Raw genomic sequence first — 14748 nt, forward strand, 5'->3', positions numbered from 1 at the left:
TGACCATCTGTAAAGTACCAATAGCAAAATAACACAATATAGTAGGGAGAAAATGTTTACGTGAAATGTCCGGAGAAAACAGACCAGTCTGATCCCGTGACCACACTCGTTTGTTGGATTTTTTGTCACCCTGGGGTCCAAAAAACACCTTGCATCAAACTTTGCTGACTTCCAGTGACGTTTTTGTATTTTGTATATTTCACACTATGAGAACTTACAACATTTTATACGACACACCCACATATTACACACATTATAGAAACATAAAACGCATTCACACACACATACTGTACTCATGGAATGTTCTTACAGATACACATGAAAAGGGCACATTTATGCTAATGCAGATACAGGTGAAACACATTCAAATGAAATGTTCATACATCCACATGTGAAACACACACTTTTATAACTGTCAGGTTGGAATGAAGAGCACAGTCGCAGATGCAGTTCAGAGTTTTTAATGGTTCTGATTTACTTCAATCACGTAAAGTAGTCAGTCATGACCACACACTGGGTCAAATAATAATTGAGGCAAAGGCAAACTTAGTCCATCAAGACGGTTGGTTCAAGGGTAATCCACAATCAAGGTCAAGGCACAGTCCAGGGTCAAGGTACACAGAGAAGCCAGCACAATCGAAGTTTCCAGGTAGGGCAAGACAAAGGAGAGGTCAGAGACAAGCGGGGTTCAATACCGTGAAACAAAAGAGAGTCCAAGTGAACAGTCCAAATCGTGATCCAAAATCCACAGTCGGGGCAAGCAGGGTTCAGCACAGGTAAAGAGTTTCCGTAAAAAGTTTCCAAGTGAGGTAACGCCCGTAGCACACAAACCATGAATGAGCACTGACAAACAATTCAGGGTTCCTTTTAACCATGGCCGTTCACTTCCTCACGGCTGAGCCGGCCTTGCTCTGACTCCTTAGTGCCCTCTGCTGTCCTGGAGGGCACGCTGTGTGTTGAGTCGTGACAATAACATTACACTCACATTCGTGCATCAGCATGAGATTTAAAGTTTTATAGTTTTATAAGGATGAGAAGCTTAAAATGTAATAATGTGAGAAAAATTCAGTATATCCAAAACAATTCAATATATTTCAGTATATCTTCGGATCACTGCAGCATTCATAAACACAGAGGTAAAGATAGTTTTCCAACATTAAACAGACATACTGATCCTTTCTAATTTAGTCTTGATTGAAGGGGGAATTAGTACAATATTTTACCACCTTAATTTAATCATATCCTGATATACGTGTGCAGAACCGCCTTATATATACCTTGTTACCACTCTCTTGTCACATACATGCTCCGTCCAATTGTTTGATTTAAAAGCTACAGTATCTATATTGTACAATACAATTCTTGGAAAACCATTCATATCTAGGTGAACACACTGAACAAAAGACAGACCAAATATTTCAGCTAGTGTGAAATTGATGTCACTATGTTCACAGATTTAAAAACAATATTCACAAAAATGTGATGATCATGACATTGCCATGTGCATCTTTATTAAAGTCGGTCCAAATGTTTGAACATTGTAATGAAGCTTGTTTAATGATGCAAGTTTTTATTAAAAAATGTTTTTGCAGCAAAATGATTAACTGATTAATGATAAGCACTGTATGCAGAGTGCATATATAACTTTTAAATGAAATATTCCAGACATTTATTTCTCTCTTCATCCAATTCCTGTGTCTCAATCTCAAATCTCTTCAAAGCAAGGAAGTACTGCACAAAGGGCTCTCCCAAGGCATTATGGATCACATGGTCTTCCTCCAAAGCAGTTAGGGCATCATTCAATTTCAATGGGATAGAATATTGTTTCTGCTGGGTTATGGTTCGGTTAGAACCAGTCTCAATATTAAGGTTGCGCGTAATACCATCCAGACCTGCCGCCACAGTAGCAGCAAGCACCACATAGGGGTTTGCAATTGCCGAGCCTAGCTTGTTATCAATGTGGGTCTCCCTCCCTCCATGACACTTGATGTTGAAGGAGCTGCTGTTGTCATTCCACCCAAAGGTGGCATAGAGTGTAGTGTGCTTTGGATCTTTGACCTTCTTGGCAATGTGACTCCGACAGCTCACTCCTGGTGACATCAGGCAGCTCAGGGCAGCTGAATGAATGAGAAGCCCTGCCAACCACTTTCTGCCAATTTCAGACAAGTCTCCATCTCTTTCCCCCGTGTGGAACAAGCTTCGGCGACCATTGGCATCCCACACACTATGGGAGAGCACTCCAGCATTGTGGAAGTCATCATCATTGAAGAAGCTGGCAATGTAGCTGTGTTTCCGTGCCATCTCTTTAATGCCAGTACGAAAGGTAAATGCACTGTCTGCAGCTGTGATTCCGAACTCCGGTCTCAAATTTATCTCCATCTGGCTGGGTCCGCTTGCAGAAGCAAAACTGTCGACGTCAGCTCCCATGCTGTACATCCCATCCACCAGCTGCTGGTAGAAGGGAAGGTCGTGGTTGCTTAGCAGGGTGGTGGCCGGAAACATGAGGGTCTTGGGACCAACTCTATCTGGTGCTCCCAGGACGCAGCACTCATAGGTGAAGGAAGAGTACAGGGAAAATCCTAAGCTTTGGAGCTGCCCTAGCTGCTGCTTGGCAATAAGACGGGGTGAGGTACGGAGGGGGATACCAGTCACTGTGCAAGGATCACAAATGACCCGTGCAGTTTGCTCAGCCCAGGGCAGGACCCTGAAGGTGGCCAGGTTAGGAATCAGAATCACATCACTGCTGAAGTTTGCTGTACTGGCATGATCCACTTCATTGCTTTTAGGGCTAAGGGTTAGCTCCAGGTAGCTTCTAGGCATTGGCACACCACAAACAGCTTTTTCCTGCCAAGAAATCAAATTTTCCATTCACCAACTTTGGAGATAATGTAAAGCTCAACTACTGTTACTTTAACCTTGGAACAGCTAATGTGACTACAATTACCTTTATTTCACCAACAATTAAAATTATTTACAAAAAACACAATACCTGTTATAACAATAATAACAACAATATTATTTTTTTAAATTATTTTTACTGGAGAGTCCCTCAACTCACTTATGTATGCAGCTTAACTATGATGACTTTGATTACATTACAGCTACAATTTGTTGTTGTTGTTATTATTATTACGTATTACTATTATTATTATTATTATTATTACAATGTTCTTACAAATATTAAATATATAGCATACATATCAAATTGCTAAAGTGTTGAAACCCATGTGTATTATAACTACAGTTACCACAAGGTGTACAAAAAGTCCCGAACGTAGAGGTCATACAGTACTGTGCAAAAGTCTTAGGCACAATAAAAATAAAGGTTAAGGAAAAATGATTTAAGAAATAATGAAATTTAACAAAAAGTTTAGCAAAATTGCACTTTTATACTGCTGCACAAATAAAAACATTATATTACCTATATTTCTTTGATTAAACGTTGCATTCAAATCTGATACACTTAAACGCCACCCTCGAAAAAATGCAGCAACAGGGAGTCAGGTGGCTGATCGGTTAGGGAAGCGGGCTAGTAATCAGAAGGTTGCCAGTTCGATTCCCGGCCGTGCCAAATGACGTTGTGTCCTTGGGCAAGGCACTTCACCCTACTTGCCTCGGGGGGTATGTCCCTGTACTTACTGTAAGTCGCTCTGGATAAGAGCGTCTGCTAAATGTAAATGTAGTAAATTATCAGGATTACATGAAAGAAGCGGACAGGCACTGTCTTTGACCTGGACACCCCATGGAGATCTGTGGCCTCAAAGCGAACAAATTTGATGTTTTCTTTGGCAATCTGCTGCTTGACCTTCTCCATTGCTGAGATAAAGGTTTGAGTCCCAGACGTGTCTGAACTCTCTTTACCATCATCTAGGATTAAAAAAAATACCACAAAATAAACGTCCACTATAAATAAGTAATGACCAGTTATTAAATCATTCTAAATTAGCATTAGAGGTAACTTCTGCGTTTCAACCATGATGTCTCAAAAAAGCCTTTGATGATACCATTTCAAACCACACTAACCTGTTTCAGAGGGCTGAGTCTCACCCAAGTTGTTACTGTTCTCATGTGTTGGAGGCTGAACATCAGACTGCCTACTTGCTCTAACCCTAACCCTATCAGACCTGCAAGAGCTGGAAGAGTCAATGCTGGAGCCTAGCTGAAGAAAGCTGCTGGACCTGAGCCCCCTGCTGGAGCCATCCGAGTTAGGTTTGAAGGTTGTAAACGACTTACGTTGGCTTCCCTCATCTGGCTTTTCATCTGGCCTTGCCCCATGGAGGAAGGTGTAGGGAATATCTTGTCTCCCTTCCTTCTTCCCTCTCGTGCTCAGCAAGGAGGTTTCTCTCAGTATGCTCTTCAGCTCATCCATTGTTTGTTTGGAAACACCCATGTTAGTGCAGGAGTCTCTGCTGTGGGAGGACACTTCCCTGGGAGGATTCTCCTCTCCCCTTGGGAAGTCCTTCTCAGACACAGATGTCCTATGTGGGGCAATTGACATCATGGTGGGGTTGCCGTGTGGTCTGCTGCAGTCAACACAGGAGTGGACTATGGACGGCCCGCCTCTGTCCCAGTCTGTTGGGTTGAGATATTTACCACTCACCCTCACTCCTTTCTTCCTCCCCAGGCTCATCCCACTGCCATCTATTTGGTCTCTAATTCTACCTGAGCTTTCCTAGATGTACCCCAATTAATAAGAACGAGTTGTAAATGGTTAATGTTCAAGCAAAACAAATACTTTCTCACTTAAAACTTATAATTAAAGGATTTATCTTGATCAAACAGAATTAGGTAACAGGATCATATAAGTATGAAGCCTTCCAGAAAACAAATAACTAAAACTAAGGAAAGACAAATCTGGAACACCTTCAGTTGTGGCACAAAATCAAATATTAAAATGCACAAATTATTACCTTGATAGTGAAATCCTCTGACTTATGCATTTGTGTATTCTCTTGTGAGGTTTGATTGACTCCATTTAAAACCAGAGCTATGCTCACACATTTCTTTTATAGACAATTGGTACAATGGTGATGCGTTAGAAAATTCTCTCCCCCACAGCAATAGGACGCCTGATGGGATCCACTCTGGTGGAGACTGAGCCTTTGCCGCTTTGACCCCATTGGCTATTACCATGGTCAATTCAAAATCGTTTTGTGTCAAAGCAAACAAAATAAAACACTTTGCACAGCTATTTTGTTTGTGCTGCTGACTATAACACTCAGAGTATGCTAGAATGAAACGTTGGGTGAGAAGATCATTGGTTATCATTGTTGATTTTAAACAACTTAAAATCTTATTTATAATCAAAATAAATATGTAAAAGAACCTCTTTTTATTTTAGTTTGACTTTTAATACTCTACTTCAAGAATATATTGGTAGATAACATGGGGAGGGGTATAGCTCAGCTGTCACGGTTCACACGGCATCTGAGCGCCGATCTGCGTCACCGAAATATTAGACGCACCTGTTTTGTGTTGGCTTATTAGGACGGCTATATAAGCTGAGCTGTCTCTGACCTCGTTGTGAAGTCTTATTCTTTGTTTTGTTATTGATGGCCGTGTGGTGTTTGCCCTTTGGTCTGTATCATGTTTATTTCTAAGTAAAGTTCTTGTGCACTTTCATCCCAAAGCGCAGACTCCTTTCCTGATTTATCACATCAGCGGTAAAGCATTTGACAGCAGATGTACACCGTCGTCTTGGATAAATGTCTGCTAAATGAATACATTCAGATTACTATAACATGTTAAAGCTGCTTTGTAAAGTTCTAAAGAAACAAGAAAACCTCTGATCAGTCGATTGTGTGTGGCAAAACAATATGTACAAAAAACACCATACGATGGATTAACTGCAAGAAAATCCATAACTTGCTCAAACTCATCTCTTAAAGATAGATAGGCCTTTGTATGTCAATAAACATGTCAGTGTCATCAAAATAAGTCCTTGTGTCACAAACAATATAGTAAAAATGCTTAACCATGTTGTCAATAGGCTATAACATCTGGAACGCTCTGGATAAGAGCGTCTGCTAAATGACTAAATGTAAATAACATAGTACTCTTAAGTATTGACTGAAGTAAAATATGTTGATGGTTTTGATGACAATGATGGGGTAAGACCACAGAAAACCAATATTCATAATGATCTATGTAACATAATCAACTGATTATGTAGGAAACAGCAGACATTTGTAGGCTATATTCATTTGCATGAATGTACAAAAGCATTGGCAATTTGTTCATAAGAATAAGTAATTGCTTTTATGATTTGCATAAATGACTAGATGATGTGGAGATTGAACAGGTAGTTTTGGTAGAGAAATAGAGAATTTCTATTGTGATTTTAGAAATGTAAGTACAAAAGCAACTGAGAAAAACTGCAGCTGCATTATTTTAAGATGAAGATGTATTCAACTGAAGTGGGAATCTTTATTAGTCATACATGTGTACGCAACATTGTGCAGCACTCCACACACACACATGCTCCAGTGTCCAGCTAACTAAATTCACCCTCTGCGTTTTCCCATACTGTTGTCATTTCCTCCCAGGGCAGCCAGGAGCAATGGGCGGTCATATCAACGGCACCCAGGGGCCTGGTCCAAGTGTTCACCCATGTCCTGGCCAGGGACATGGACAGGAGATCTGTTCTGCATGTTTTTTTTGTATTTGGTTTATTAGTGGAGGAACCCCATGTGAGCATGGGGATAACTTGAAAAATCACAGGCAGAATCACAAACAGAAACATTACAAGCACTGCATTATCTATCTATAATTACAGGATTTTCTGTGTTTGTGTCACTGATATCTTCATCATCGACTGCAACACAATCACTGTGCACTAGTTATCCATGATGAGAATTTAGATTTCAAGAACCAACACACAACACACAACACACAACACGGACCTATCGGTATCATCAACAGACAGCTGGTCACCCAGGCCACAGTCCTCCTCTTGACACAGCAACACTCTTCTCGCAGGTATACCACTGTATGCCATACTCCCTCGGCAGATCAGCCAGAATGCAGCCGCCTAAACTTCAATGGCCCCAAGTACTCTCACACAACTTCCCTGCTGAGATCACTCCATTGGCTGAGATTGCAGTAAGGATCAGACACAAATCCCTGACCCTTGCCTATACTGCAGCAGACAGGACGAGCCCTGCATACTTCCAGGACATCCTCCAGCCAGCCAATCAGGTGCTTCACTCGGTGACATTGGGTTATCTTGTGACCATTGCACAGAGAAAGAATGGTTCTTGCACAGCTACAATACTTCTGTTTTCCACAGGGCTTGATCGTCCTTTGTGATGGCTGTTGTTAATTGTCACTGATGAGATCATCTGTTGACAACAAGGAAACCATTCGATTGCGTCTTAAGAAAGGTGACTTTTGGAAACTTAACTGTTTGAGATGACAACATGTAAGAATGCCGGTCCTTTGTTGAAAAATCACTACAAGAAGTTGTATAAAAGCTTGTTGAAACCATTGTTACTTTGAGCGACACACCTAGAGACTGGTAGCAGGCATGTCCTCCATGTCTGCAGACATTAAAAGCTACTTTACAAAATTGTATTTGCTGTTGGAGTCTTAGCGCTTACCTTGTCTATAAATTAAAATAGTGTGCTGTATGTGGCTAGGTTTCCACAACATCTTCCAATGAGGTCTGACAACACTCCTTTTCAAACTTCTCTTGGATAACTCATTTACGACATACAGCTACAATACATTACTACCTAATACTAAAACATTACTTGAAGTACCCGTTGTCTTTTTCTGCATTTTGTATTTGGAATCTGCGGTAGCACTGTCTTGCAGCCAGACTGCACCTGTGAAATTGTTTATGATATTGCACTTAAGGCATTGTTTTGGTTGCACTGTACTTTGTAATGTTAGAGTTGAGAGGTCATTGTTGCACTATGCCTGGGAAAATACAAACATTCCTTGACATAATCCTACTGTTAGAGCAATGGACTTCTGATGATTGGTTTTCTTCTGTAGTTCATTCATGCACTATTTGTATGCTGCTGTGGATGAAAGTGACTGCAAAATGAAAAAGATGTAAATGTAAAGACCTACCACTACATCCCAGACCTCCGGAGAACCATTTTAAAAAGAAAGTTGTCTCCTGGTAAGAAGATTCCAAAGAGCAGGACCCTGTGGCCTGATGAAGTCTTAAATTTCAAATCAGTTGACGTCAAATTGTGTAGACTGGGAATCCAACTAAGGAGGATTCCATTCCTTTCAAGTTTGGTGCAAGTCGCTGCAAGGATCAGGCACAATCCCCGACATTTGCCTATTTTGCTGCCAACAAGCCCTGCATACCTCCAGGGCATCATTCAGCCATATGTACAGACTCAGGCACTTTACTCTGTGACATCGGGTCATCTCGGGAACCCTGCTTTCTGTGCAGTGGAATGACCTCCCAGTTCAACTACGCACCTTTCCATCCCATTGGTCCTTCTACCATGGTCCCCAGACACTCCTCTTCAAGCTTCACCTTGACAAACTTTATTTTGCTGATTGATTGCAGATGTTATTGTTGCACTGTAGATTTTTTTTTCTTTCTCACTGTGTCTGACAGCTGAGATGTGGTTACTTTGAGATGTGGCTGTAGCTTGACTCTGAATGCTGTTAGAACTATGCACCTTGGTCTTCTGCTGGACTTTCCGAAAAGGACTATTTGTACATAGCTTTGAAAAAAGTATGTTAAATTAGCAAAATGTTAATTTTGACACGTCCCTGGACGTGTTTGGCAGTACTTCAAGATAAATAAAAAATATTATTATTCTTTATAATCATTCATCATTTATAAGAAGAAAGTCAAATAATGAAATATATACATTCTGCTCATTTATGGGATGAACACAATCATATACTATCCTAAAGTCTGGAGGAAGTTGTCTTTGATGATAATGTGAAATTGTGATATGCACTAAAATGCACATATAATAAAACACAATAATACATAATAGGTTAAGATGCATTTTTTGTTTTTTTATTCATCTAAAACCTTTTTTTGCATCATATCAACACATAATTAGTCATTTTTGAGGGTTGGGTATTGTACTGGATAAATTGGTTTGTTTATTGTATTGTACTCCCTGAAATTTTGCTGGTGTAGTTCTGTGTTTGGATAGACTACTTTAACACACGCGTGACCTTGATCCATTTTAATAGTTACATTTTATTGAAGAATTGCTCAGTTAGACACTTTATTTTCCTTTCTGCTAACAGGCTGGATTTAGTCAGAGTTCTGTCACCTAATGAAAAAAACGAAAACAAACCTCAAAATAAAATGTTAAGGTTCATGTATGCCTGTATCAATGAAACCAGCTCATGTACAAAACACTGTGTCCAAATAGTAGTGGCATGTAATATGCACAAAACCTTGTGTTCTTTTTTATTATTTAACAAATATAATTGAAAACGTGTCCCCCCCCCCCAAATCTGTAACAATAATCAGGTAGGAGAATAAATTATATTGGAACCTGGATTAGTACGCAGCTGAGAACGCTGATGCCAAAAAACACGTCCAATTTGTTCTTTTAGGGTGGGGTTGAGAAGAGTGAGCTCTGATTAGCGAAAACCTAGCCGTCGCACCAGTCGACTAGACGCCGACTCCGCACGGAGGAATATCCCCGACTGTATGGTGCAAAACAATTTAATTATTTCACTTATTTTTAGGGACCGGCTGTATGATTAAGCTACAATCTTCAATGAGTAAGCATATCCCAGTAAGTGTTGTTTTCCACGTTGCCATTTTCTTCCATTTGTACTCGTATTTGTTACATTTCTTGTTCATTTTCATGTTGTGCAATCACGGCCTCTTTAAATGTAGGCTATAATGGTCTTTGTGAGATTAATAGTTTGCAATTTACTCCCACCAATGATCTCATGAAGGTCTTTAGTTGCCAGACATTGTAAATATGTTTTTCTATATAGGCTATGAAATACGTAGCCTTTTTATCGTTGTATTGCCTGTGTTACAGTTTGAAGATTTGATTTCGACATTTACCGTCGGATAAAATGAAAGTAGCCTATTTGTTTTTATATTTGGAAACGGCATATTAAACTTATTGTACTATCGTTTTCATCAGTATTAAGATTTACGAGGCGCTAAAGGCCTGGCAGTTCTAAAAAAATAGTTTTTCCACAATAAACCAAGTGATGGGCCTCCACAGGCTACTGGTGATGGCGTCCAGTCCGCCCTACACAAAGGACAATTTCAATATCCAGAATTCTCGTATACTTTCTTATTCTTGAAGACAAGAAGCTGGTGATCAACAGAACATAGTTTTCGAGACAGAAAATAGTGTTTTCAGCATGAACTAGCCAAGATATTAGGCCTTAACATTTCATAGCAACCATGTTGGTGATCAAACCACAACATTTTTTTATAATAGCACTGCCGGATAATCACTATGCATAAACAGTTGCTCTTATTTGCAAGGCAGAACTATGTCTACTCTACCCTTCCTAAATGTGATGAGATTAAAAGCAATTATTAGATGTCCTAAATGGCACATATGTTATTAGAATCTAGGATATCCTATTGGCAACTGTTACACTATGCCACATTTTAAACAAACAAATATGCATTCTTATGACCTTTTAAGTTATGGTTATGTTTTCAGCTATTTAATGTAACATTTTAAGACCCAGTATCTGAATGCCACCTCCTCCTCCCTGTGTCTCTTACAGCAGTTCTGTGGTGTTCTGGGTCACACATTTATGGAGTTTCTGAAAGGCAGCGGAGACTACTGCCAGGCTCAGCACGTTGCCTATGCAGACGAGTGAACAGCAGACCTCACCATCTCCCAGACACACTCGGCCCACAGGTGGATCTGCAAGTTGGCAGGACCAGGACACCTCCTATAACCAGTAAAAAGGGGGTCTGAATGGGGTAACTCCACCTGCAGCACACTGCCCTTGTTGGCTTCTGCTTAGCCAGAATCAAGGTGGAACCTCCCTCGTTTTATCAAAGGAGAGGGGTTGGAATTTGATTGTCCATCATTTTTTGTGTGAGTTCTTCTCATCCCTTCTGCCTAAAAGCATTCATTTGGCCTTCACCTCAGAACATATTTTATTTGACAGTTTTTTCCAATATTTCCTCCCCACTTAGTTTTTGTTAAGATTTTAGCTGTGGAAAACCTTGTTTTATCAACAGTATTACAATGGCTCGTATGAACAGACCTGCTCCTGTGGAGATCACCTACAAAAACATGAGGTTTCTCATTACCCACAATCCTACTAATGCCACTCTGAATAAATTCATTGAGGTGAGTTTTATGGTAGTAATGAGGCTTAGAAAACAAGTCAGACAATTGTTATGATAAATACTAATGATCAATATTTTCTCAAGCCCTGAAAAAATACAGAATAGCTATAATGGTATATTTAGCATGATTGTTATGGCTTACACGGTTGTTATGGCTTACATGGTTTCTTCCACAGGAGCTGAAGAAGTATGGAGTGACTACTGTTGTGAGAGTATGCGAGGCCACCTATGATGCCACTTTGGTAGGGAAGGAAGGAATTCAGGTTCTGGTAAGCTGAAAAATGATCTATTGCCGTGCATTTCCAATGGAAATATATAGGTTAATTATATATAGAGGTTACTGGCTTTCCTTTTGTTGAAATTTTTGTAAATGAGGGCAGATGAAATTATTTCCTTTATGCTGTCCATCTCTAGGATTGGCCATTTGACGATGGAGCTCCACCTTCTAACCAGATTGTTGATGATTGGTTGAACCTCCTGAAGGTGAAGTTTAGGGAGGAGCCTGGTTGCTGCATTGCTGTTCACTGTGTAGCCGGACTGGGAAGGTAACTTGTCTTGTGTTTGTAACAAAAACTAATCAAAATGATTTAGAATAAACCTAATCAATTGGTTAATTTAATTTAAATATTATATGTGAAGATATATCACAGTATGTGTGTTGTGTTACAACAGTTTTTGGGGGATTATGTGAAAAAAAACTACATTCTTGTTTTAAATTATGTTGTTTTTTTATTCATATAGAGCTCCTGTCTTGGTTGCCCTTGCCATGATTGAATGCGGAATGAAATATGAAGATGCAGTCCAGTTCATTCGGCAGTAAGCACTCATGTTCACTTACTGTGTTTCAGTCAAGACACTCATGTATTGATTTGACCATTTATTTATAACCATAGACATGGAAATAGGTTTGACTTGACATGCGGTGTGAATGTATATAAGGGAAGCACAACCCCCTTATTACAGCCTCTAAGCATTAGCGAGCAACATGCATAGGAAAAGAGGCAGGGAGCAAATAGAGTGAAATCTCCCTGATGGATAGTAACATACAGACAACACGTGGGAGATGGGGATGGTAGAGGGTGTCAGCAGCACAATAATACAACAACCGGGGGTGAGTGTACGCGTATCCATGCAGCATTTCTACTACCGGCCTATTGGACATGGATCTATGGGTTTGAAGTTACACAGGTGCACTTGATGAGCGAGACGAGGTGCGCTGCCAGAGTACCATGCCTGAACTAGGCTGCAGTACATTGGTCAAACAGGAAGGTTTGATATAAGATTTTAGATCCATTGGAAAATCCAATAACTTTGGTTACACCGGTCAAAATTGGTTGTTGTTGTTCTAATCAGTTGGAATTCAATTGAACAACAGAGGCTGGTATCTTTGTAGAGAAACATTGACTTATATGTATGCCAGTCAGTTATACATTATTGTCCTCAGATCAGAACTTGGAACCACTGTGACTGAATATAAAATATTTTTTTGGCCAAACAATTGACGAGACTTTCCACACACAATACAAATTGGGCAACATTTTATGTTGAAATGTGACTGCCCACACAAGTTCTAATACAATTGTTTGAACAGGAAACGTCGAGGAGCATTCAACAGCAAGCAGCTATTCTATCTAGAAAAGTATCGTCCAAAGATGCGCCTGCGCTTCAAAGACTCCAATGGCCATCGTAACAACTGCTGCATCCAGTAGTGCCAATTCTGGTCCAAGCCAACTCCCCTATAAATAAAGAAAAATGTAATCTTCAACTTGTTACCTTGAAGACTTGAGTTTTTAGTTAGTCCATAATCATTGTGTTGAAGTACTTTCATAGGAAATTATCCTTAGTAATTGAAGTGTTTCCATTTTATTCTTCAATTTAAGATGTCAGATATCATGAAAAGAAGTTTGTGACCCAGTAACAGTGAGTGTTCTCTTAATGTACCCCTCAGAATTTGCCCATAGGAAAGATTGAGTTGAGCCCATCAACAAAAAATATCATTTTTTTTGTTGATGGGCTCAACTCACTCAATCTTTATCAGTATATATATTATATATACGTGTGTGTGTGTGTGTGTGTGTGTGTGTATATTATATATATATACTGATAAAGATTGAGTGATTACCTACAGTAATATATATATATATATATATATATATTACTGTAGGTGTGAAAACATCCCAAAGTTTTGAGTGCAAGGAGCTCTTAGAATTATAATTGTTCAAAGATATCATGATAGAACATAGTAGTTAAGTATACCTCTTAATGTTATCAAGTTGAAGATTTAATAAAAATATGTATGCACTCCATGGTTAATACTTACATGCCTTACAATTTAAATGGAACAAGGCTATGGAGTCTGAGTTTGCATCCGATAGATAGTCTTCATTTTTCTACATGGAACAGAATGTTGCCTTTGTCTTGTGCAGGACGTCTACACACACTTATCCGCTTTCAGTAACTATTTTGAATATAAAATGCTTTTCTTTCAATATTTGTTCATTGAAAGTCTGGGATCTTGTAATTTTTATTTTCCTTATCAAACTATTGTTTACTAATGACTGCCATGTCCAAAATGTGATTTTGTGTTTTTGCTTCAAACTATGTCTGCAATATTTTGTATGCCTTTTTATTTTATTTGTGTAACTTAATACTTGGATACTTGATTTATGTATTTGAAACTGTGTATTATTATTATTATTATTAGGTTGGCTATTTATACTATCAGTGGATGTGTGTTTTAGTACCATGAGCGACAAATTGTAACTGTTCACCAACTTGTGAGAGTACATTAAAATGATACACTGAAAAAGTATGTCAAATGGAAGGCTTTGTAATGTTATAGTTCTGTTAGCTACATTGTGTAGAGTTTTAGACTTACTTGTCCCCAACTACATTTGGATTCCATTGGATTTTGTCAGAGTGGCATCATGGTAATCTAAACTGTCTGCGACTGGGACCGGTGCAGGAAACACAAACAGATTCTACATGGTTCCATAGAGGATTGTTGAAAACCAATGGGAAGCTAAAAGGTTGTGAGGAGCTTCATCCACTAATCGTAAGATGGATGCTTCAATCCCCGACTCCTCCTGGCTATGTGTTGAAGTGTCCTTGAGCAATACACTGAACCCCAAGTTGCTCCTGATGGGCAGACCAATGCCTCACAAGGCAGCTCTGTCGCCGTCAGTGAGTGTGTGTGTGAATGGGTGAATGAGATGCAAATGTAATGCGCTTTGGGTGTGCCACTAGGTGCTGCTAAAATGCACTATATAAATGCAGTCCACTTGGACTTGAATAGATTAGTGAAATTGTCTTTGATTTTGTGAATCTTGCATTTTGACAATGTGAAAGCATATGGTTCCAACTAAATCCTAGAGGTAAGTATTTTTTACTTAACTTTATCCATATCAAAGTAAATAGAACCCATGTAGAACCCATCTTGAAACAAGTTTTTTAACAGCAACTGAATCAAC

The 14748-nt window shown here is 39.3% G+C and overlaps 2 protein-coding genes across 5 annotated transcripts; one reads left to right on the forward strand and one right to left on the reverse strand.

The window, feature by feature from the left end:
• Positions 1–1422: 1422 nt before the first annotated feature.
• On the reverse strand, positions 1423–5036 carry lgsn (lengsin, lens protein with glutamine synthetase domain). 2 transcript variants are annotated; one of them, XM_062448167.1, is made up of 4 exons: positions 4911–5036; positions 4024–4672; positions 3701–3867; positions 1423–2844 (listed from the first exon to the last, which is right to left on the reverse strand). In XM_062448167.1, the coding sequence occupies exons 1-4, from the start codon at positions 4938–4940 to the stop codon at positions 1648–1650; spliced, it is 2043 nt and encodes a 680-aa protein (XP_062304151.1). In that variant the 5' UTR covers positions 4941–5036; the 3' UTR covers positions 1423–1647. The 2 variants fall into 2 exon arrangements, with proteins under 2 accessions (XP_062304151.1, XP_062304152.1); XM_062448168.1 differs by having other exon boundaries at positions 4024–4572; positions 4911–5008.
• Positions 5037–10881: 5845 nt separating this feature from the next.
• ptp4a1 (protein tyrosine phosphatase 4A1) lies at positions 10882–14087 on the forward strand. 3 transcript variants are annotated; one of them, XM_062448832.1, is made up of 6 exons: positions 10882–11021; positions 11168–11279; positions 11455–11547; positions 11693–11823; positions 12020–12094; positions 12870–14087. In XM_062448832.1, the coding sequence occupies exons 2-6, from the start codon at positions 11175–11177 to the stop codon at positions 12985–12987; spliced, it is 522 nt and encodes a 173-aa protein (XP_062304816.1). In that variant the 5' UTR covers positions 10882–11021; positions 11168–11174; the 3' UTR covers positions 12988–14087. The 3 variants fall into 3 exon arrangements, with proteins under 3 accessions (XP_062304816.1, XP_062304818.1, XP_062304817.1); XM_062448834.1 differs by having other exon boundaries at positions 10892–11021; positions 11141–11279; XM_062448833.1 differs by having other exon boundaries at positions 10893–11021; positions 11134–11279.
• Positions 14088–14748: the final 661 nt, after the last annotated feature.

Source organism: Osmerus eperlanus, chromosome 22 (genome assembly GCF_963692335.1).
Source record: "Osmerus eperlanus chromosome 22, fOsmEpe2.1, whole genome shotgun sequence".
In the NCBI taxonomy this organism is placed as follows: Eukaryota; Metazoa; Chordata; class Actinopteri; order Osmeriformes; family Osmeridae; genus Osmerus; species Osmerus eperlanus.

Coding starts and splice junctions, on each gene's coding strand:
- lgsn (XM_062448167.1), bottom strand. CDS start 4,940: ATGCATAAGTCAGAGGATTTCACTATCAAG. Junction 4,673..4,910: donor CAGAGGATTTCACTATCAAG/GTAATAATTTGT, acceptor GGGTACATCTAG/GAAAGCTCAGGTAGAATTAG. Junction 2,845..3,700: donor TGCCTGTCCGCTTCTTTCAT/GTAATCCTGATA, acceptor ATTTCTTGGCAG/GAAAAAGCTGTTTGTGGTGT.
- ptp4a1 (XM_062448832.1), top strand. CDS start 11,175: ATGGCTCGTATGAACAGACCTGCTCCTGTGGAGATCACCTACAAAAAC. Junction 11,280..11,454: donor CTCTGAATAAATTCATTGAG/GTGAGTTTTATG, acceptor TTTCTTCCACAG/GAGCTGAAGAAGTATGGAGT. Junction 12,095..12,869: donor GCAGTCCAGTTCATTCGGCA/GTAAGCACTCAT, acceptor TTGTTTGAACAG/GAAACGTCGAGGAGCATTCA.